Raw genomic sequence first — 21,302 nt, 5'->3', positions numbered from 1 at the left:
ATAACACAGTGTATATATATATATAACCTGTCCTGGTAAGGGTTATCCTGTAATCCATGAAGCATTTTAGTTGCTCTTCTCTCCAACATCTCTGTCCTTCCGGAGATCCGCTCTCCAGTGCTGCACACAATACTCCGAGTGAGGTCTCAGCGGTCCTCTGTACAGCGGCACGAGCGATTCCCTCTCTCTGCTGCTGATACCCCTCGCTGTACAGCCCGGCATTCTGCGTCTCCTGCGGCTCTATTTCACTGTCCTCGTTAATAATGACCCCCGAGCCCCTCTCCTCGCACGTCGGGGTCAGGGCCGTATCAGATATTCTGTCCTCCGCCGTTGGGGGGGATTTTATGCCCCAGATGCGTTACTTTGCTATTTATTCTCATTAAATGTCGGTTGCCACGACGACGACCATATCTCCAATTTACCCGAATCATTTGCCATTTGGCTTCTCCCTCCAGGAACATCAACTCGGCTGCAAAGACATCCCTTTCATCAAGACCTTCCGCAATATCACTTAATATTAAAGTAGAGACCGCCGAGGTACCCCACTGGTAACAAGACCTCGCTCTCAATATACTCCATTGACTGTAACCCTGTGTTGTCTGTCCCTCAGCCGCCGCCGGATCCATTCAACAACACTGGGATCTAAACGCAGAGATTGCAGTTTATTTATAAGTCTTCTGTGTGGGACGGCGTCAAAGGCCTTACTGATCCAATCCAGATCCGCCACGCCCCCCGCGCCACGCGATCCGTTACTTCAGCCGCCCAATCGCATGAATCTATAAGATCCGTTTGGCGGATCTTCCTGAGGTGAACCCATGTGACTTAAGATGTTCAGCAATCCTTTCCGGTAACGTTGTTTCCATTAATTCCCGTAATAAAACTCACCGGCCTGCAGTCGCCGTCTCCTCCCTGCTGCCTTTTTTGTGAACGGGCAGAACATTCGGTAATTTCCAATCCCCTGGGACGGCTCCCGTTACCAACGATTCGTTAAATAAATCCGGTAACGGTTCTGCTAGAACCCCCCCCGAGCTCTTTTAATAAGTTGGGGTGAATCCCATCAGCCCCACCGACTTATTTGTCTTTACCTTAGAACCCCCGCCGCGATAAACTCACAGATTTCTAACGACTCCAGCTTTCCTCCTAACCGAGCTCCCTTCCCTCATTCCCATGAATTATTCACGGAGGCCGTCGGCGAGGCCTTTATCCTCTTCTACATCCATTCCTTTTGGTTTTAATCGAACTCATCCGTGTTTTACTTTCCTTTTCTCTCTGCTGCGTGTGATTTGGCAGCTCTTATATCCTCACTTTGGGTATTTTTGTATTTACTGAAGGCTGATTTCTTGTCTTTTACGATTTTAACCATTTCTGCGGAGAACCCCAGCGGTTTCTTTCATTTTTTACTCTTACTGACCAGCCAAATACAATTTTCTGTTATCGTCAATAACACATCTTTTACAAAATCCCATTTCTCCCGGATTCCAGTAAAATGGCCCCCGTCTGATAATGACTCCTCTACACAGATTCTCATTCTAGAAAAGTCAGCTTTTGTAAAATCTAAACCTTTTATTTTTGTGCGGTGCGACTCGGTCACGGCTCGTATATTAAACCACACAGACTGACGATCACCGGATCCCAAACTTTCACCTACAGAAATATCCGTTAACAAATCTCCATTTGTGACACTAAATCCAATATGGCCTCCTTACGAGTCGGTTCCCCGGCTACTTGTTTTAAAGATCATCCCAGTAAGGAGTGTAGAATATCCGCACTCCGGGCCCAGGCGGATGCTTTGGTTTTCCGGTTCACATCAGGGAGATGAAAGCCCCCCATGATTATAACATCCCCCTTCACTGTCATTCTAGCTATTTCCTCCACTAGCAGATTATCGAGTTCTTCTACTTGTCCTGGGGGTCTCTAAATCCCACCGACACGAGTTACTTTACTTTTACCAAATAGCACTGCAACCCAAACCGACTCACCAACCTGTGGTAGATTTTATGTTATTTTTCACCTATAGGGCCGCCCCCTTTCTGTATTTTCTATATAAAGGGTACCCCGGTATTGCGACGTCCCGGTCGTTTTTCTCCTTATACCGCGTCTCAGTAACAATCACTACCATCAATCACCCTAACCTTCCCAACCGCGAAGGGCAAACCCACCGAAAATTAAAATAAACGAGAAGACGTGGAAGATTTTATGTAAAAAGTCACTTTTTACTAGGCGGCCGGAGACTCGATCCCCGCGTTCATTCCCGCCAATCCGCCGCGGCAGACTCCGCCCACGGCCAAAACGGTAAAGAAACCACAAAAAGCGGGCAAATCCTCTGCGTTTCCATCAATAAATACATTATAAGGGCCCCTGTGGGGGCGGAACACGGGGCCCCAGATCTATACATCCCACCCTTAAACCGCTTCCCGGCCCCCGATGCATGAAGAGTTCAGACCAGGAACACGTGCAGAATGCGTGAGGAACGAGGAAGAGGGGAGAGGAAAAAAAAAAAAAAAAGAAAAGAAACTTTATTGACAAGTTTCTACTCTGACAAACGAGGACAAAACCACAAATAATATAAAAAGTACAGTACACAGAACACGTGGGGGAGGGGAGGACAGTCCGGGGGGGGATTCACGCCGACAGGTCGCTGTTGTCGAATCTCTCTTGGTCGTAGACTTCGGCGACTACTTTGCGTCCGGCAAACCAGCGGCCGTTCAGCGCCTGGATGGCTTTCTGGGTCTCGCTGGACATGGAGAACTCCACAAAGATTTTGACGATGATCTCGGCGTCCTCCTCCTCGCCCTGCTTCTCCTGGTAGATGATGACTCTGTTGACGGCCCCGAATTTGCCGCATTCCTCCGTTACCTCTCCTTCCAGGTCGTCGTCTATGTCTCGGGGGTCCACCATGTTGCGGAGAACCATCACCGTGGACTGGAAAGGAAAGGAACGTCAGTGGGGGGGGGGAGAGCGAGTGGAGAGAGAGAGCCGTGTCACCCGCTACGGGGGCAACAAGGAAGAAAAAAGGTGGCAAAAAAGGGGTAAATTATGCAAAGGTATTCTTCCCACGACCCCCTGCTGCTCACCTCCTGCTTGCGCATGAGCTTCTGCATGACCATGTGCCTGGCGCTGCTGCCCGATATGCTCATGTGCTCCTGTTCACTCAGCATTTCTGGCCTCTCCGACTCGAGCAGAACCTCTTCCTCCTCCTTCTCTTTCTTTACCTCCAGTTGGGCCACCGCCGGGGGGCTCGAGAGGATGGGGTTCACCAGCCCGACTTGTGGGATGGCTACTGGGATAGGAGGCCGCACCGGAGTCACACCTGAGGGACGAAAGGGTTATTAGGTGTAACCTCCACATCCCGTGCCCCAGGGGGTGCCACCGAGGGGTGGACAGCGTAGCCACACTTTACCTGTAATGACACCTGGTGCCTGCGCTGCCATCACTGCTTGCGGTAAGGCGCCCAGGGGTTGTGCCAGGGTCAGGGCAGGGCTAACCAGACCAGGGCTGCCGAGGGTACCAAGGACTGCAGCTCCAGCCACGGCCTCCTGGAGAAAACCAGAGAATTTGCCAACATTAGAGCCCGCCGTCATTCACGTAACCCCAGTGGGAGAGCGACGCGGGGGAGCTCGAGTGTCACGGACACTGCGTGTAAACGGCCGGGGGGGGGGGGAGGAGAGATACACGTAAAACCCGGAGAAGCCCACAGGATCAGTTCATGTAAAATCCACACCGTTCCACAATTTCCCTCCCCCCTCCCCTCCAGTAACACCCCAGCCAGCAAATACTACTCCTGGGATCCCAAACACGTACCTGTGCGGTAATCTTTGCAGTCGCGGCGGCCGCGGCCACGGCAGCAGCGGGGGGCAGCCCTCCGGGAGTGGCAGGTGTGAGCAGGGGCATTGGGGGGGTGACGGCCTTACCCACTCGGAGGTACTGACCGCCGAGGTCGAACAGGTTCATGGACGAGACGGCATCCTGCGAGGACTGCGCCTTCTCATACTCTGCGGACAGGAAGGGGTTAAATCAGTGCATTTCCTGCATTAACCCCGTTCTCATAGGCGCCAGCATGCAAGGAGTTACAGTTTATACAGAGGCAAGAAAATGTTAACCCTTTAGAATTACCCGCATCTCAAAACACGGTCCGATCTCCATCTATATAACATTAACGTGCGATAACCCGGATAACATTCACAGCGCGGGGGGGGGGATTGGGGGGGTTGTCACTGAACCGTGAACGGTGGCCACAGATGCGATCTGCACAAGGATTTCAGACCCTACAGAACCGCGTAACCTCCGCCGTGTGAGCAGATGTCTCGGGTCGCCGTCTTCCTGCCGCATCCCCCAACCTCTGCTGAGCTCCAGATGGCGGACGGCACCCGGACCCCGAATCACGCCGGCCCACTGCACCCCACTGCTGGGATGATGCGTCCTGCGGTTTTTACACCCTGCGTCGCGCTGCAGCTTCCTCCCAAACAATGTAACCTCGGCCTGGCCGCCCGGCCTTCTCCCGGCAGCACTGTGGAGCGTCGAGGAGCTCTTTAGAAGACGTCGGGCTTCCTGCGCGGTCTCCTGCCGTGGGTTTGCGTGCGTTAGACTCATGAACCGGTTACTCGCGGCTTCTTTTACCCCGTTGAGTGTTCTGCGTCGTGCCCTTGGAGTCACCTTGGCTGGGCGCCCGCTTCTAGGGAGAGGAGCCTCAGTACAAAATCCACTCCGTTTCTAATAATGTGTCTGACTGCAGACTGAGGAATACGTGAATTCCGTGAGACCGCTTTGTAACCCTTTCCAGCGCTGCCATCGCAGGCCTTCTGAGGTTTCTTTTCGGTGAGGCCCGGCTCAGAGCAGCAGATGCTTCTTTAGTAACTTAGTTTCATGGATCGGACTCCAGGCTTCATAACTCCTGACTCCAATTAGCTTTTGTTGAAGTCATTAGGCTAGAGGTTCACATACTTTTTCCACCCCACACAGAGTATGTATGAATGATGTATTCAATAATTTGTGTTATCGTCACTTAGACGAGGATCCTATTATATTTTCAGACACATTAATACGCGTACCGGGAGTGACGGGGGGGGGAGCGCCGGGGGGTTGGTGTCTCTTACCTATGAAGCCGTAGCCCTTGTGTTTGCCCGTGGTGGGGTCCCGGGCCAGCATGCACGACTTGATCTTTCCAAAGGCTTCGAACACGCTCTTTATGTCGTCGTCCGACAGGTCCTGGTGCACGGAGGCCACGTAGATCCGGTTGAAGGAGCGGGCTTCCTCCGCCAGCTGGTCTATAATGGGCTGGGCCTGTCCAATGTTACTGGGGCGGCCCACCTGGAGGGAAAAGGCAGCAGAGCGTGATTAGGGCCCCACGGCTCGCAGAGCGTGATTAGGGCCCCGCGGCTCGCAGCCCGTCCCCCCACGCGTCAGGCAGCACAAACAGCAGAACATTAACGGCAACGACCCCCGCGACAGCCGCGAGAGGCCGACGCGCTCACCTTTATGTTCCTGCCGCCCAACATGACCGAGTTCATCTGTTCCAGAGCCAGCTGAGCCGCTTCCGGTACCTCGTACTCCACAAACGCAAAGCCCTGGGGAGAAAGCGCGTCTCATTACACGTTCCACGCGAGGCGGGACCCGGACACAGGAGTGGAAGCTGCAGCAATAAACTCCGAACCCAGAAAGCCGAGCATGCGCGTCGCACCCAACCCACCCTACAGCCATAATCCCCACCACCGGCACGATTTATACACTCAGTAAACCTAGCTGGCAGCAGCTGCACAAGCCACATAAGTCTCTTTCTCGCTTTATGCTGATATTTCTATTTTGAATTAATCCTTCCACATGCCATCGAGGTCTCTCTCTCTCGTATTTATTACTCCCTTCCCTTGTCAGCCAATCACCGCTCGGCACTGGGAGAGCTCCAGTGGCTTCTGGATCTTCCCATTGGTTGTTACTCCCCAAATACCAAGCTGCTGCCGGGAGAGACGATCATCGGATCCGATATATAAAATAGGATGAAGTCCACGAGTCCGTCTATGCTATATACTATATGCTATATACTATATACTAACTCTACGAGCTGCAGCATGTTATAACCACGACCCCGGCTGAGGAATCCACTCAGTAACCCCTGGCAAGCACAGCCTCCCGGGAGACCGACGCTGCGCATGTTGCCTGGCCCGTGGTCCGGGAAAGGGGCTGCAGGTCGCTCTCGTGCACGCGTCTGCCTCCACGGGGTGTAATATCTGCGAGCTCACATGGCGTCTGACGAGGGGCGAACTGACCTTGTGTTTCATGGTGACCGAGTCCCAGGACATGTCGATGCTCTTGATGGGTCCAAACGGGGCGAAGGCCTGGCGTATCGTGTCTTCTCCCAGCTCGTAGTAGATGGAGCCGACGTAGACTCGGCACATGATGGCGAGCGCTCGCTGCCTCTGAGCCGCCATCTGCAACAGAGAGACCGCGGGCGTTAGACACGGAGGGCAGACCGAGCGCCAAAACACGTCCAACGCCTCACACCCCACCGCCCCATCCTACGGGACACCGGCGCCCTTGGGTCTCACCACCTCCCCAACTTCAGTCGCTGCCAGCTGTGGGCAGCGCATGGCCGCCTCGTGGCCCTCCCGACCTGCAGGAGGAGGAAGCCGGTTAGGGACACATCATGGGGGCGACACGGACAATAAACACAACCTGGATCCATTACCTGCTCTCTCAGGGTCTCGTCAAGGGCACAGGACAGAAACTATTACAGGCCTAGATATGACAATCTAAGCGAGCAAACACAGACATGTGACAATGAAACAATGCACGCAGACATGCAACGTGCGTGAAACTGCACACGGGACCGCCTGACGCGCCGTAAGACCCCCACACCCAGTGCTACGTCCCTACGGGCCCGGGGGGAGATTAACTCGATGCGGAGCCCGGCACAGAGCCGCACCGCTGGCCGTGGATGTGAAGAGTGATTCCCCCCCTGTCCTGCTGACTCAGCCGGCCCTTTTATAACCGCTTTGCCTCCGTTTTAAACATAAAAAGTGTATTTCAGGCGTTAAGCGGAAACGGCCCAGAGTTAAGGGGGGCTTCTGAGCGACACCCGACAGCGACTGTAAGAGAAACCCCCATAACCCGGCAACAACTGCGGCCGTGGCGGGCGGGCTTTATTTAATGGTTTATATAGCGCCATCATACGCTGCAGCGCTGTACAACGGGATCACATGACGGGCAAACATTACTTATTGATTCATATAGCGCCATCATACTCTGCAGCGCAGTACAGAGGGATCATATCACAGGGCTCGGATGGGCAAGTATTAATATAGCGCCATCATACTGTGTAGCGGTGTACAGAGCTGAGTAATGGGATCACAGGACATATTATGGTCACACGGCTGCTGGCCCGGTGCATACTGGGGGCTTAAATCCAGTTTAAGTAGAAAGAGCCGTAAAAAAAATTACGAGGGGGGGGGGGACGTTCAGGGCTAGAATTAAGAATATATAATGGCTGCAGCGGGGCAGGACTGGGATGCGACTTGAATGCCCCGGCCTCTGTATACCGTAACTCGTGTGCTGGAGCAGAGAGCTTAACGGGGAGGAAAGCAAAATGTAGCTGGGGAGAGATAAAGGGGAGAGACAGGGCATCTATTACATCTATACCCCCTCGCACCCATAGCCCCCATGCTTTCTGTGCCCCATACAGCCGCTTGTTTGGCTGAAACGTAACCTACGCCAGCGCATGGATCCCGCGGTACAGAACGGAGCGTGCGATGGCGGCTACCCGTTTCCTACATACTGAGCCGAGGCCCACCGGGGCCCCGGCTCCACACAGACAGGCTAATGGCAGAAAGCACCCATCAAACGACACATGAAAAAATAAAACATCCATCGTACGGGGCACACATGGTTCTTTCCGGGCAACCCCTACAACCTGTAGTTCAAGAAAGCAGTTATGCGAGTCTGAAGGATGACACCCTATTTATGCGCATGCTCGATGGCGCGCGCCCCCTCCGGCACGGGTTTAAAGCGCCGGCTACGGAGGGGCCGCGATCGAGTGCCAGGCTACACGGTGACTGCCCCGCCGCTAACGGGCTTGTGCGGACCATCGGCTCCCCCCTTCCGCTGCAGGCCTGGGGAAAACAAGAACAGGGAAAAAAAAAAAGTGGCGTCACGTCGTCCTCCACCACCCCCCCTTCCACCCCCAAGAGAATAAGTGCCCCAGAAGAAGTGAATATTTCTATTGACCGATTGTAAAGGTGAGAGAGGGTCTCCAAAGCTCATTGTCACTGCTGCCATCTGAAAGACAGTAAAGACAGAGTTCAGTCTGTTGGAGCTCAGAAAACGCGGCCTTTCTAGTCACTCAACACGGGGTCTCAGTTCTAGGTGATGCGGATGGGGGGGACAGAGAACCTCAAAACAGGGGGGGCATCGTTACTTAGGGGGTCACGCGCGCCACTCGGAAGAGTTACTGCGGCGCCGCGTGCGTCTAGTTTAAAGGGCGGCCGGTGGGACTGGCGCCCACGAACGTGGCGGGGGCCGGGAGGCGCTGACAGCGGGAAGCTAACTCACTGCCGCCACGCCGGGCTTACTGATCACGGGGGGGGGGAAGCTAAATCATCACAAAAACATTTAAAAAAATCACAGGAAGAAAAAAAAAAGAAACAAGCATACATTTTAACAAATGGCTAAGGCTAAACGCAACACTGATTCATATCCCCTGTAATGATGCGGCGAGCGCGGCCCCCGCTCGGGGTAGACCCGCTCTTTTTGCCCCCGAGAGGTGGTACGAGGGGCTGGCGGGGGCTCTTACCTGAAGGTTGGTGAGCTGTTGGTGTTGATGGGCAATCGTCTGTTTGACCAGCACGCTCTTGATGCTTTGCTCCATGGCATATTTCTTGGCCTGTAAAAGAAAAGCCACGTGACGTTAAGCGGGGGTCCCGGCAGCCGTGACAGAGCGGGGGTCCCGGCAGCCGTGACAGAGCGGGGGTCCCGGCAGCCGTGACAGAGCGGGGGTCCCGGCAGCCGTGACAGAGCGGGGGTCCCGGCAGCCGTGACAGAGCGGGGGTCCCGGCAGCCGTGACAGAGCGGGGGTCCCGGCGCTGCTCCTTCCATGACAGCAGCCAGAAGCCACACTGAGCGAGGAACGGTGGGCACCGCGTTACCGGGTCCCGCTCGCCTTACCTCCGCACGGAACGGGTCGGGCCGCGCAGGTCCAGCAGCGGGAGGAGCTCTATAAGAGATAAGCGGGAGAAACCCACGAGGTTCTGGCGCTTGGAGTCAGACCTCCCCCGGCCGTGGCTCCGGCGCCTCGTACTAGCCGGCCAAACCCCACCGGGAAGCCAGGGCTTTACAGGACGCGTACAGTGACGTTAACAACGAGCGCCGACGGGGGCCCCACACACCGGGAGCCGCTTCCCACAAGAAATCATGTTATGGGGGTCCAGGACTGAACCCCCCCCAAAACAGGACAATCTCAGCGCTGCATGGATCAGTTACTCCGAAGCGCCTCAGCTAAGTCTAAGGGGAACGGTGGGCATCACAGCCCCCTGCAAACATCAAACTCACAAAAAGGGACGGGAGTAACCGAGCAGAAGGTGCTCCGGGACAGAGGCTGCCGGACGCCCCCCCCCCAGGGGCAGATCCCCGACACCCTGCGGGGAGGATAGCGGCACGAAGGAAGCTGCAGCGCACACAACGATCCTCTCCAGAGACCCAAACAGACGGCAGGAGCCGGGGGGAGCATCGAGCCCAATCCCAGTATACACCGACGCATCCGCGTTCTGCTTTAACGGGTCCCAGAGCAACGCAAACGCCTCGCATCTATCACGCTAGGCACATCCCCGGAGAACATGTGTAAAAACACGCAGAACCACGCGCACACGCAACGAACGGGGGGCGGGGAGCGCGGCGTGGGAAATCGCACCTTCTGGAGGGCTTCCTGCTGCTCCGGGGTGAGAGGGGGGAGCCCCAGCTTGGACGACGTGCTCTGCCCATTTTCAAGCTTGATGGAGTCAACACCCTGAAAAAGCAAACAAAAAGATATTAGAAGCGGCTTCCCTTCCCGACAAAACAAACCGCCGAGCGGATAATGCCCAGAAAGCCCCGCCGAGCGGATAATGCCCAGGAAGCCCCGCCGAGCGGATAATGCCCAGGAAGCCCCGCCGAGCGGATAATGCCCCGGAAGCCCCGCCGCCGCCTGCCCCGCCGAGCGGATAATGCCCAGAAAGCCCCGCCGAGCGGATAATGCCCAGGAAGCCCCGCCACCGCCTGGCCCGCCGAGCGGATAATGCCCAGGAAGCCCCGCCGAGCGGATAATGCCCCGGAAGCCCCGCAGAGCGGATAATGCCCAGGAAGCCCCGCCGCCTGCCCCGCCGAGCGGATAATGCCCCGGAAGCCCCGCCGAGCGGATAATGCCCAGGAAGCCCCGCCGAGCGGATAATGCCCAGGAAGCCCCGCCGCCTGCCCCGCTGAGCGGATAATGCCCAGGAAGCCCCGCCGCCTGCCCCGCCGAGCGGATAATGCCCCGGAAGCCCCGCCGAGCGGATAATGCCCCGGAAGCCCCGCCGAGCGGATAATGCCCAGGAAGCCCCGCCGAGCGGATAATGCCCCGGAAGCCCCGCCGAGCGGATAATGCCCCGGAAGCTCCGCCGCCGCCTGCCCCGCCGAGCGGATAATGCCCCGGAAGCTCCGCCGCCGCCTGCCCCGCCGAGCGGATAATGCCCCGGAAGCCCCGCCGAGCGGATAATGCCCCGGAAGCCCCGCCGCCGCCTGCCCTGGAAGCCCCGCCGCCGCCTGCCCCAGACACACGTCTTTGAATTTAAACCCCCTCATTTTCTCTACTGCTATGGCGACAGATCCCAGAAAGCCCTGCAGTCCCCAGGGGTCTCCCGCAATCTCCCCGCCGGCCTCCAGGGGGCGCCGAGGCTCCGGCTGAGTCCGCGTATTTACTTTATTTTGTTGTTTTGCTGGAATCTCGCAGGACTCGGGAGGCTCCGGAACGCGTTGGCAGAAGGCTGCACTTCCTCGTGACGATAAAACAAACAGCGCAGACAATCAGAGGATTTATCCGGCCGCGCTGCAGTACAGCCCGCAAACAGTTAACCCTCCATCGCCCAACAAGGAGCAAATCAAGGGTTAAAGCGAGAAAAAGAGCCGACAGGAGATATTAACACCGGGGGGGGGGCCGCGGGGCTTCACAACAGCCAGGAATACCGTGAAGAGGATCACACGCCTATTTCACAGAGCAGAAAAAAAGAGACATCCCAGCAGGTTGGTAGCGCCCTGCATGCACTACCCCACACAACGACCAGGAGATTGTCCCGGATGTCGTTGTGCGGTATAAACATCAGCGAGCCGGCCCTGCACGATGTTACCCACACGCTAGTGTCACGGCAACATAACGCTCCCCGGGCGCCGCGCAGCCGTCTCCTGCTGTGGGCTCCGGGGCTTTGCGCTCTTATCCTGTTTCAGACATTTGTGTTATGAGGCCGGCACCAGATGCGAAAGCCTCGGAGGTCTCCGCACCAGTTATGGGAACAGAGCATGGATCAGCGGACGCTCGGCGTGACGATACCCAGAAGGGGTTAAACATCACATTCAGGAAATGCTTTTATGTGTAAAACTGAGTGCAATCGCTATGGAAACCAGTTCCACAGGCTGCTCAATGATTCTCCGCATACAGAGCCCTCAACAGCCCCGCGCCCCCCCATCTGTTACCCCCCACCCTACAATCTACCCTCCTAACACCCTCAGCCAACACAGACCTTCTCCCCATCACATCATCCTCAGCCACGCAGCCCCTCTCCTTCTGTCTCATCCTCCCTCAACCTCCTAAAAGATTGTAAGCTCCTGGGAGCGGCGGCATCTGCCGGTGCTATATAAAGGAACGTTTACCCGCTGTACGGCGCTACGGCATCTGCCGGCGCTATATAAAGGAACGTTTACCCGCTGTACAGCGCTACGGCATCTGCCGGCGCTATATAAAGGAACGTTTACCCGCTGTACAGCGCTACGGCATCTGCCGGTGCTATATAAAGGAACGTTTACCCGCTGTACGGCGCTACGGCATCTGCCGGCGCTATATAAAGGAACGTTTACCCCCTGTACGGCGCTACGGCATCTGCCGGTGCTATATAAAGGAACGTTTACCCGCTGTACGGCGCTACGGCATCTGCCGGTGCTATATAAAGGAACGTTTACCCGCTGCACAGCGCTACGGCATCTGCCGGTGCTATATAAAGGAACGTTTACCCACTGTACAGCGCTACGGCATCTGCCGGTGCTATATAAAGGAACGTTTACCCGCTGTACGGCGCTACGGCATCTGCCGGTGCTATATAAAGGAACGTTTACCCGCTGTACAGCGCTACGGCATCTGCCGGTGCTATATAAAGGAACGTTTACCCGCTGTACGGCGCTACGGCATCTGCCGGCGCTATATAAAGGAACGTTTACCCACTGTACAGCGCTACGGCATCTGCCGGCGCTATATAAAGGAACGTTTACCCGCTGTACGGCGCTACGGCATCTGCCGGCGATATATAAAGGAACGTTTACCCGCTGTACAGCGCTACGGCATCTGCCGGCGCTATATAAAGGAACGTTTACCCGCTGTACAGCGCTACGGCATCTGCCGGTGCTATATAAAGGAACGTTTACCCGCTGTACGGCGCTACGGCATCTGCCGGTGCTATATAAAGGAACGTTTACCCGCTGTACGGCGCTACGGCATCTGCCGGTGCTATATAAAGGAACGTTTACCCGCTGTACAGCGCTACGGCATCTGCCGGTGCTATATAAAGGAACGTTTACCCGCTGTACAGCGCTACGGCATCTGCCGGTGCTATATAAAGGAACGTTTACCCACTGTACAGCGCTACGGCATCTGCCGGTGCTATATAAAGGAACGTTTACCCGCTGCACAGCGCTACGGCATCTGCCGGCGCTATATAAAGGAACGTTTACCCGCTGTACGGCGCTACGGCATCTGCCGGCGCTATATAAAGGAACGTTTACCCGCTGTACAGCGCTACGGCATCTGCCGGTGCTATATAAAGGAACGTTTACCCGCTGTACAGCGCTACGGCATCTGCCGGCGCTATATAAAGGAACGTTTACCCACTGTACAGCGCTACGGCATCTGCCGGCGCTATATAAAGGAACGTTTACCCGCTGTACAGCGCTACGGCATCTGCCGGTGCTATATAAAGGAACGTTTACCCGCTGTACAGCGCTACGGCATCTGCCGGTGCTATATAAAGGAACGTTTACCCGCTGTACAGCGCTACGGCATCTGCCGGCGCTATATAAAGGAACGTTTACCCGCTGTACGGCGCTACGGCATCTGCCGGCGCTATATAAAGGAACGTTTACCCACTGTACGGCGCTACGGCATCTGCCGGTGCTATATAAAGGAACGTTTACCCGCTGCACAGCGCTACGGCATCTGCCGGTGCTATATAAAGGAACGTTTACCCGCTGCACAGCGCTACGGCATCTGCCGGCGCTATATAAAGGAACGTTTACCCGCTGTACAGCGCTACGGCATCTGCCGGCGCTATATAAAGGAACGTTTACCCACTGTACAGCGCTACGGCATCTGCCGGCGCTATATAAAGGAACGTTTACCCACTGTACAGCGCTACGGCATCTGCCGGTGCTATATAAAGGAACGTTTACCCACTGTACAGCGCTACGGCATCTGCCGGCGCTATATAAAGGAACGTTTACCCACTGTACAGCGCTACGGCATCTGCCGGCGCTATATAAAGGAACGTTTACCCACTGTACAGCGCTACGGCATCTGCCGGCGCTATATAAAGGAACGTTTACCCGCTGTACGGCGCTACGGCATCTGCCGGCGCTATATAAAGGAACGTTTACCCACTGTACGGCGCTACGGCATCTGCCGGTGCTATATAAAGGAACGTTTACCCGCTGCACAGCGCTACGGCATCTGCCGGTGCTATATAAAGGAACGTTTACCCGCTGTACAGCGCTACGGCATCTGCCGGCGCTATATAAAGGAACGTTTACCCGCTGTACGGCGCTACGGCATCTGCCGGCGCTATATAAAGGAACGTTTACCCGCTGTACAGCGCTACGGCATCTGCCGGTGCTATATAAAGGAACGTTTACCCGCTGTACAGCGCTACGGCATCTGCCGGTGCTATATAAAGGAACGTTTACCCACTGTACAGCGCTACGGCATCTGCCGGTGCTATATAAAGGAACGTTTACCCACTGTACAGCGCTACGGCATCTGCCGGCGCTATATAAAGGAACGTTTACCCACTGTACAGCGCTACGGCATCTGCCGGCGCTATATAAAGGAACGTTTACCCACTGTACAGCGCTACGGCATCTGCCGGCGCTATATAAAGGAACGTTTACCCGCTGTACGGCGCTACGGCATCTGCCGGCGCTATATAAAGGAACGTTTACCCACTGTACGGCGCTACGGCATCTGCCGGTGCTATATAAAGGAACGTTTACCCGCTGCACAGCGCTACGGCATCTGCCGGTGCTATATAAAGGAACGTTTACCCGCTGTACAGCGCTACGGCATCTGCCGGCGCTATATAAAGGAACGTTTACCCGCTGTACGGCGCTACGGCATCTGCCGGCGCTATATAAAGGAACGTTTACCCGCTGTACAGCGCTACGGCATCTGCCGGTGCTATATAAAGGAACGTTTACCCGCTGTACAGCGCTACGGCATCTGCCGGTGCTATATAAAGGAACGTATATAAAGGCCTATAACCTGCCCAGCACCCTCCCTACAACCCCCCTCCCCCAGGCCTCCCATAGATGCCCTGAGTAACGGCCTGCAAGATACTGAAAAGCAGCAAAGAACCCTGGGCCCGGAGGAGAGAGTAATACCCCCAGCCTGCCACCCTGGGCCCGGAGGAGAGAGTACTACCCCCAGCCTGCCACCCTGGGCCCGGAGGAGAGAGTAATACCCCCAGCCTGCCACCCTGGGCCCGGAGGAGAGATTAATACCCCCTGCCTACCACCCTGGGCCCGGAAGAAAGAGTAATACCCCCAGCCTGCCACCCTGGGCCCGGAGGAGAGAGTAATACCCCCAGCCTGCCACCCTGGGCCCGGAGGAGAGAGTAATACCCCCAGCCTACCACCCTGGGCCCGGAGGAGAGAGTAATACCCCTAGCCTGCCACCCTGGGCCCGGAGGAGAGATTAATACCCCCAGCCTACCACCCTGGGCCCGGAGGAGAGAGTAATACCCCCAGCCTGCCACCCTGGGCCCGGAGGAGAGAGTAATACCCCCAGCCTACCACCCTGGGCCCGGAGGAGAGAGTAATACCCCCAGCCTGCCACCCTGGGCCCGGAGGAGAGAGTAATACCCCCAGCCTGCCACCCTGGGCCCGGAGGAGAGAGTAATACCCCCAGCCTGCCACCCTGGGCCCGGAGGAGAGATTAATACCCCCAGCCTGCCACCCTGGGCCCGGAGGAGAGAGTAATACCCCCAGCCTACCACCCTGGGCCCGGAGGAGAGAGTAATACCCCCAGCCTACCACCCTGGGCCCGGAGGAAAGGACAAAGCCCCAGAACACACACACAAAGCGCCCCCCATGCATTTCCCGGGCACCGCTCACCAACATGATCGCAGCCGCCATCCTCCGACCCGGGATCTGAGCAAAAGCACACGAGAATTCGGAGCAGAACCTGCGGGAACACAGCAGAAATCTCGCGAGACTCACACGCTGAAAGAAAACTCTCGCGGGAGTAGAGAGTCGCACTGTGATGACGTGAGAGGCGGCGCTATACTATGCATTGAGCCGGACCTCGGTATAACGTGGGGTTTCGTACAGCTGCCTCTCCCATTAGATTGTAAGCTCCTGGGTATAGCCTCCTTTTCCGGGATGCTTGAACGAGCGTTCGTGTTACTGGCCATCCGGCCCCCGTCTAGTCGCCCGTTTCTCCTGCTGTAACGACTCAAACCTTAGTCGTTGGTCTCGTCTTAGATTCAGGAGCCGTATGTCTATCCCATGCATGTTTAATACCCTCACTGTATTACCCTCTACCACTTCTGCTGGGAGGCTGTTCCACCGATCTATTCTTATGTCTATCCCTTGCATACATTATTCAGGGCCAGCCTCCCAGCAGAAGTGGTAGGGGGTAATACAGTGAGGGGATTAAACATGTATGGGATAGACATACGGCTCCTGAATCTAAGACGTCTGATGTCTGGCACATCATAGGTCATTAAGTGACCATTTTTCTTCACGTGCTCGACCCAACAAAACCTATTCTTTAAAAGGCCATTTGTTTCCATTAACAGCAGTAACCATAGCAACCAATGGAATATGCTGCTATGAAAAAAAAGAATTGAATTAGCCGGCTTCAAAGATGGCCCTATTAGGACCTGGGGGCAGAATGACCAGATGTCAAAGTTACTACCACGAAGTTTGACAAAGGCAGGTGGTAGAATTAGTGCATGGAAAGGGTTAAAATGCCAGCATTTAAAATACCCTGGGGTTTGATGGGGTAAATCGCATTGGACGACTTCAAAGATACCTTAAATAGCACATGGGGCAGAATGACCGGATGGGGGGGTTTAAATAGCAAAACGCTACTTGTTATTATTACCCAATAACTTGCAGAAAAAAGCAAAAAACATTAAAACTCTAAACTCAAGACAAATAGTAGAATCTATTCAGCCTTTTTTTTTCATTGGATTTTTTGGAGTAAAAGATTTTTCTTGTAAAAGTCAGAAAATGTGTCTTTTTTTCATATATTTTTTTTTTTAACGGGAAATTAGAAAATATGATCAAAAAAAGCCCATCTTGTCCTGAAAAAAACAACAAATAACTTGTGTGGGTTCAGTAAATGAGTGAGGAGAAAATTACAGCTGAACCCGAGTGCCGCAAAAGGGTTAAAACAGCCTCGGTCCCGAAGGGTACAAAAGGTAAAACACAGCCCGGTCCTTAAGGGGTTAACGGCAGATGCGTGTAATATTGTTGGCGACGCCTCACCTGTGATTGGTCGGCGGGTGCGTTTCCCAGCATGCACTGCTTGGCGGTTAATATTTATAGAGCGATGGAAGGGTCGGCCACCCCGCTGCTTTCTGTTATTATTATATCAGCCCCCCCCCCCCACGGAAATATTTACCCAGGGGAGGAGGGGGGGGGATGCAGCTCAGGGCAAGTCCGAGATTCAGAGCAGATCTCTGCTCAGACCTCATCTAGAGTAGTGCGTACAGTGCTGGAGAGCCCATCCCCAGAAGGACATTTGAGATTCCACAGAGATCAGAGAAGGCAACTGAGGGAGGTCAATATTTCCAGGAATTCCGGCATGAGGAGAGAGGGAGAGGGGGAGGGGAGAGGAGAGAGGGGGAGGGGAGAGGAGGGGGGTTAATAAAGGACAGGAGGGAAATTTATTTCAAAGGAGGAGAAAAAGTTACAAGAGACCACTAAATTTAAGGGGTAGTAGAAGTATTATTATTATTAAACACTCATCTACAGACACCATACTAATACTACTAATAATACTTCTAATACCATTAATACTAATACTACTAATAATACTTCTAATACCATTAATACTAATACTACTAATAATACTTCTAATACCATTAATACTACTAATAATACTGATACTACTAATACTTCTAATACCATTAATACTTATAGTACTAATAATACTGATACTAATAATAGTTCTAATAATATTACTACTACTAATAATACTGATAATAGAAGTATTATTAAACACTCATCTACAGACAGCAGACAAGTACTAATACTAATAATAATACTTCTAATACCATTAATACTAATAATAATACTAATACCAATAATATTTATACTACTAATAATACTAATACTAATAATACTTCTAATACCAATAATACTAATACCAATAATATTACTACTACTAATACTGATAACAGAAGCTCATCTACAGACACCAGACAAGTACTAATACTAATAATAATACTCATAGCAATAATACTACTAATACCAATAATACTTATACTACTAATAACACTGATACTAATAATAGTTCTAATAACAATAATATTACTACTAATAATACTAATACCAATAATACTTATACTACTAATACTGATGCTAATACCAATAATATAACTACTACTAATAATACTTCTGATACCATTAATACTAATAATTATACTTCTAATACCAATAATATTACTAATACTAATAATACTGATACGAATACTAATAATACTGATAATAGAAGTATTACTAATCACTCATCTACAGACACCAGGAGTCTTGTTTTTACCTCAGAAATCTCATGGCGCTGCCACAACCACAAGGGATTCTGGGTAGGCCATGCAAATAAGGTCAATCGATGAATTACCAATCAGCGGTGATCCGGCTGCTCGCCTCTTCCCGGGTTTTCTGTGAAGTCTGTCCTGTACGGCGGGCGATTACTTTCCAGGGATCCGGGGATAAAGCGGAGATAGAGGCAAAAGGTGATTTTTGTTAATACCCAGAATCCCTTGTGGTTGTGGCAGCACCATGAGATTTCTGAGGGGAAAAACAAGACTCCTGGTGTCTGTAGATGAGTGATTAGTAATACTTCTATTATCAGTATTATTAGTAGTATTATTAGTGTTAGAAGTATTAGTATTATTAGTAGTAATATTATTTGTATTAGTAGTATTAGTACTTGTCTGGTGTCTGTAGATGAGTGTTTAATAATGCTTCTATTATCAATATTATTAGTAGTATTATTGGTATTAGTATTGTTATTAGTATTAATGGTATTAGTATTAGTACTTGTAGGTGAGTGTTTAATAATACTTCTATTATCAGTAGTAGTAATATTATTGGTATTAGACGTATTATTAGTATTAGTATCAGTATTATTAGTAGTATAAGTATTATTATTAGTATTAGTAATTGGTGTCTGTAGACAAGTGTTTAATAATACTTCTATTATCAGTATTATCAGTAGTAGTAATATTATTATTAGTATTAATGGTATCAGAAGTATTATTAGTATCAGTATTATTAGTAGTAGTAATATTATTGGTATTAGAAGTATTATTAGTATCAGTATTAGTATTATTAGTATTAATAGTATTAAAAGTATTATTATTAGTAGCAGTATTATTATTGGTATTAGTATTATTAGTATTAATGGTATTAGAAGTAGTATTAGTAGTAATATTATTGGTATTAGAAGTTTTATTAGTAGTAATATTATTGGTATTAGTATTATTATTAGTAATTGTCTGGTGTCTGTGATGAGTGTTTAATAATGCTTCTATTATCAGTATTATTAGTATCAGTATTATTATTAGTAGTAATATTATTGGTATTAGTAGTATTATTAGTATTAGTACTGGTGTCTGTGATGAGTGTTTAATAATGCTTCTATTATCAGTATTATTAGTATCAGTATTATTATTAGTAGTAATATTATTGGTATTAGTAGTATTATTAGTATTAGTACTGGTGTCTGTGATGAGTGTTTAATAATGCTTATATTATCAGTATTATTATTAGTAATATTATTGGTATTAGTATTGTTATTAGTATTAATGGTATTAGAAGTACTATTAGTAGTAATATTATTGGTATTAGTAGTATTATTAGTATTAGTACTGGTGTCTGTAGATGAGTGTTTAATAATGCTTCTATTATCAGTATTATAGGAAGTAATGTTATTGGTATTAGTAGTATTATTAGTATTAATGGTATTAGAAGTATGATTATTAGTATTAGTATGGTGTCTGTAGATGAGTGTTTACTAATGCTTCTATTATCAGTATTATTAGTAGTATTATTGGTATTAGTATTATTATGAGTATTAATGGTATTAGAAGTATTATTAGTAGTATTATTGGTATTAGTATTATTATGAGTATTAATGGTATTAGAAGTATTATTAGTAGTATTATTGGTATTAGTATTATTAGTAGTATTAATGGTATTAGAAGTATTATTAGTAGTATTATTGGTATTAGTATTATTATGAGTATTAATGGTATTAGAAGTATTATTAGTAGTATTATTGGTATTAGTATTATTATGAGTATTAATGGTATTAGAAGTATTATTAGTAGTATTAGTCTGGTGTCTGTAGATGAGTGTTTAATAATAATAATACTTCTACTACCCCTTAATTTTGGTGGAAGGGATCTCCATCACCTTTATCCACCATAACTTTTGTAACAAGAGCCCGAAATCTAACACTAGAGAGTCAGAGGCTGAGATGGAAGGAACTTTTACTTTACAGAGAGGGTGGGAGATAAGTGGAACAGCCTCCCAGCAGAAGTGGTAGGGGGTAATAATTTAGACATGCATGGGGTATGGATATTGTTAAGGTGAAGCCCAGCACTCGGACCCCAGACTGCGTGCTTTATAACCAAAATGTGATGAATAATATAATATACAATATGTGATAATATATAATATACAATCATATAAATATATAATAAAATAATATAAATATATAATATACAATAATATATAATATACAATAATATAAATATATAATAAAATAAATATAAATATATAATATACAATAATATAAATATATAATAAAATAAATATAAATATATAATAATACACAATAATATAAATATATAATAAAATAAATATAAATATATAATAATACACAATAATATAAATATATAATAAAATAATATAAATATATAATATACAATAATATATAATATACAATAATATAAATATATAATAAAATAAATATAAATATATAATATACAATAATATAAATATATAATAAAATAAATATAAATATATAATAATACACAATAATATAAATATATAATAAAATAAATATAAATATATAATAATACACAATAATATAAATATATAATAAAATAAATATAAATATATAATAATACACAATAATATAAATATAATATATAATACACAGTAATATAAATATATAATATACAATAATATCCCGGGCAGTAACCGTGCTGGAAACTCGCGCTGCAAACAGCTGTGGCCCCCGGCGGTCTCTCCCGTGGTCCGAGTCGTGGCCCCTGCAGCAGGAGGCTATTTCCGTTGGTGCTTTAAATAGCAGCGACGCCGTTTATTAAACAAACCCTTCCTGAGCGAGACGCTCCCAAACATCGCCCGGCCGCCGCTCCAAACATCTCGTTTATTTCACCCCAGACGATGGCGCACGCGATGCCCCCCACGACGGTTCAACAAGGAGAAACATAGCATTTGCCCCCCTGCCCTGCCCGTCTGTTGCCCCACTGCACGGCCCCTTTAACCCCCCCAGCTGCCTCCTGGCGTGGCATCTGCAGCAGTGACCGCGATGCTCTGTAGGCTCCCCGCGCAGGTACAGGTAAACACGCACT

General features: G+C 50.2%; 1 protein-coding gene across 2 annotated transcripts; it reads right to left on the bottom strand.

Annotated features, from left to right (window-relative positions):
* Positions 1-2,192: 2,192 nt before the first annotated feature.
* Positions 2,193-15,712, bottom strand: PUF60 (poly(U) binding splicing factor 60). 2 transcript variants are annotated; one of them, XM_053467536.1, is made up of 10 exons: positions 15,583-15,712; positions 9,893-9,988; positions 8,780-8,869; positions 6,261-6,422; positions 5,472-5,564; positions 5,094-5,307; positions 3,802-3,992; positions 3,401-3,536; positions 3,075-3,310; positions 2,193-2,922 (listed from the first exon to the last, which is right to left on the bottom strand). In XM_053467536.1, exons 1-10 carry the CDS (start codon positions 15,601-15,603, stop codon positions 2,623-2,625), a joined length of 1,539 nt encoding a protein of 512 aa, XP_053323511.1. In that variant the 5' UTR covers positions 15,604-15,712; the 3' UTR covers positions 2,193-2,622. The 2 variants fall into 2 exon arrangements, with proteins under 2 accessions (XP_053323511.1, XP_053323512.1); XM_053467537.1 differs by lacking the exons at positions 8,780-8,869; positions 9,893-9,988; positions 15,583-15,712 and adding an exon at positions 6,540-6,955.
* Between the last annotated feature and the right edge of the window lie 5,590 nt (positions 15,713-21,302).

The sequence above is a fragment of the Spea bombifrons genome, chromosome 5 (assembly GCF_027358695.1).
Source record: "Spea bombifrons isolate aSpeBom1 chromosome 5, aSpeBom1.2.pri, whole genome shotgun sequence".
In the NCBI taxonomy this organism is placed as follows: domain Eukaryota; kingdom Metazoa; phylum Chordata; class Amphibia; order Anura; family Pelobatidae; genus Spea; species Spea bombifrons.
This window is presented reverse-complemented; position numbering and strand designations above follow the sequence as displayed.

Excerpts from the sequence above, each read along its gene's own strand:
- PUF60 (XM_053467536.1), bottom strand. The coding sequence starts at position 15,603 with ATGGCGGCTGCGATCATGTTG. Across the intron at positions 8,870-9,892 it reads AGCAGGAAGCCCTCCAGAAG|GCCAAGAAATATGCCATGGA; the intron begins GTGCGATTTCCC and ends TTTCTTTTACAG. Across the intron at positions 3,311-3,400 it reads GGCACCAGGTGTCATTACAG|GTGTGACTCCGGTGCGGCCT; the intron begins GTAAAGTGTGGC and ends TTCGTCCCTCAG.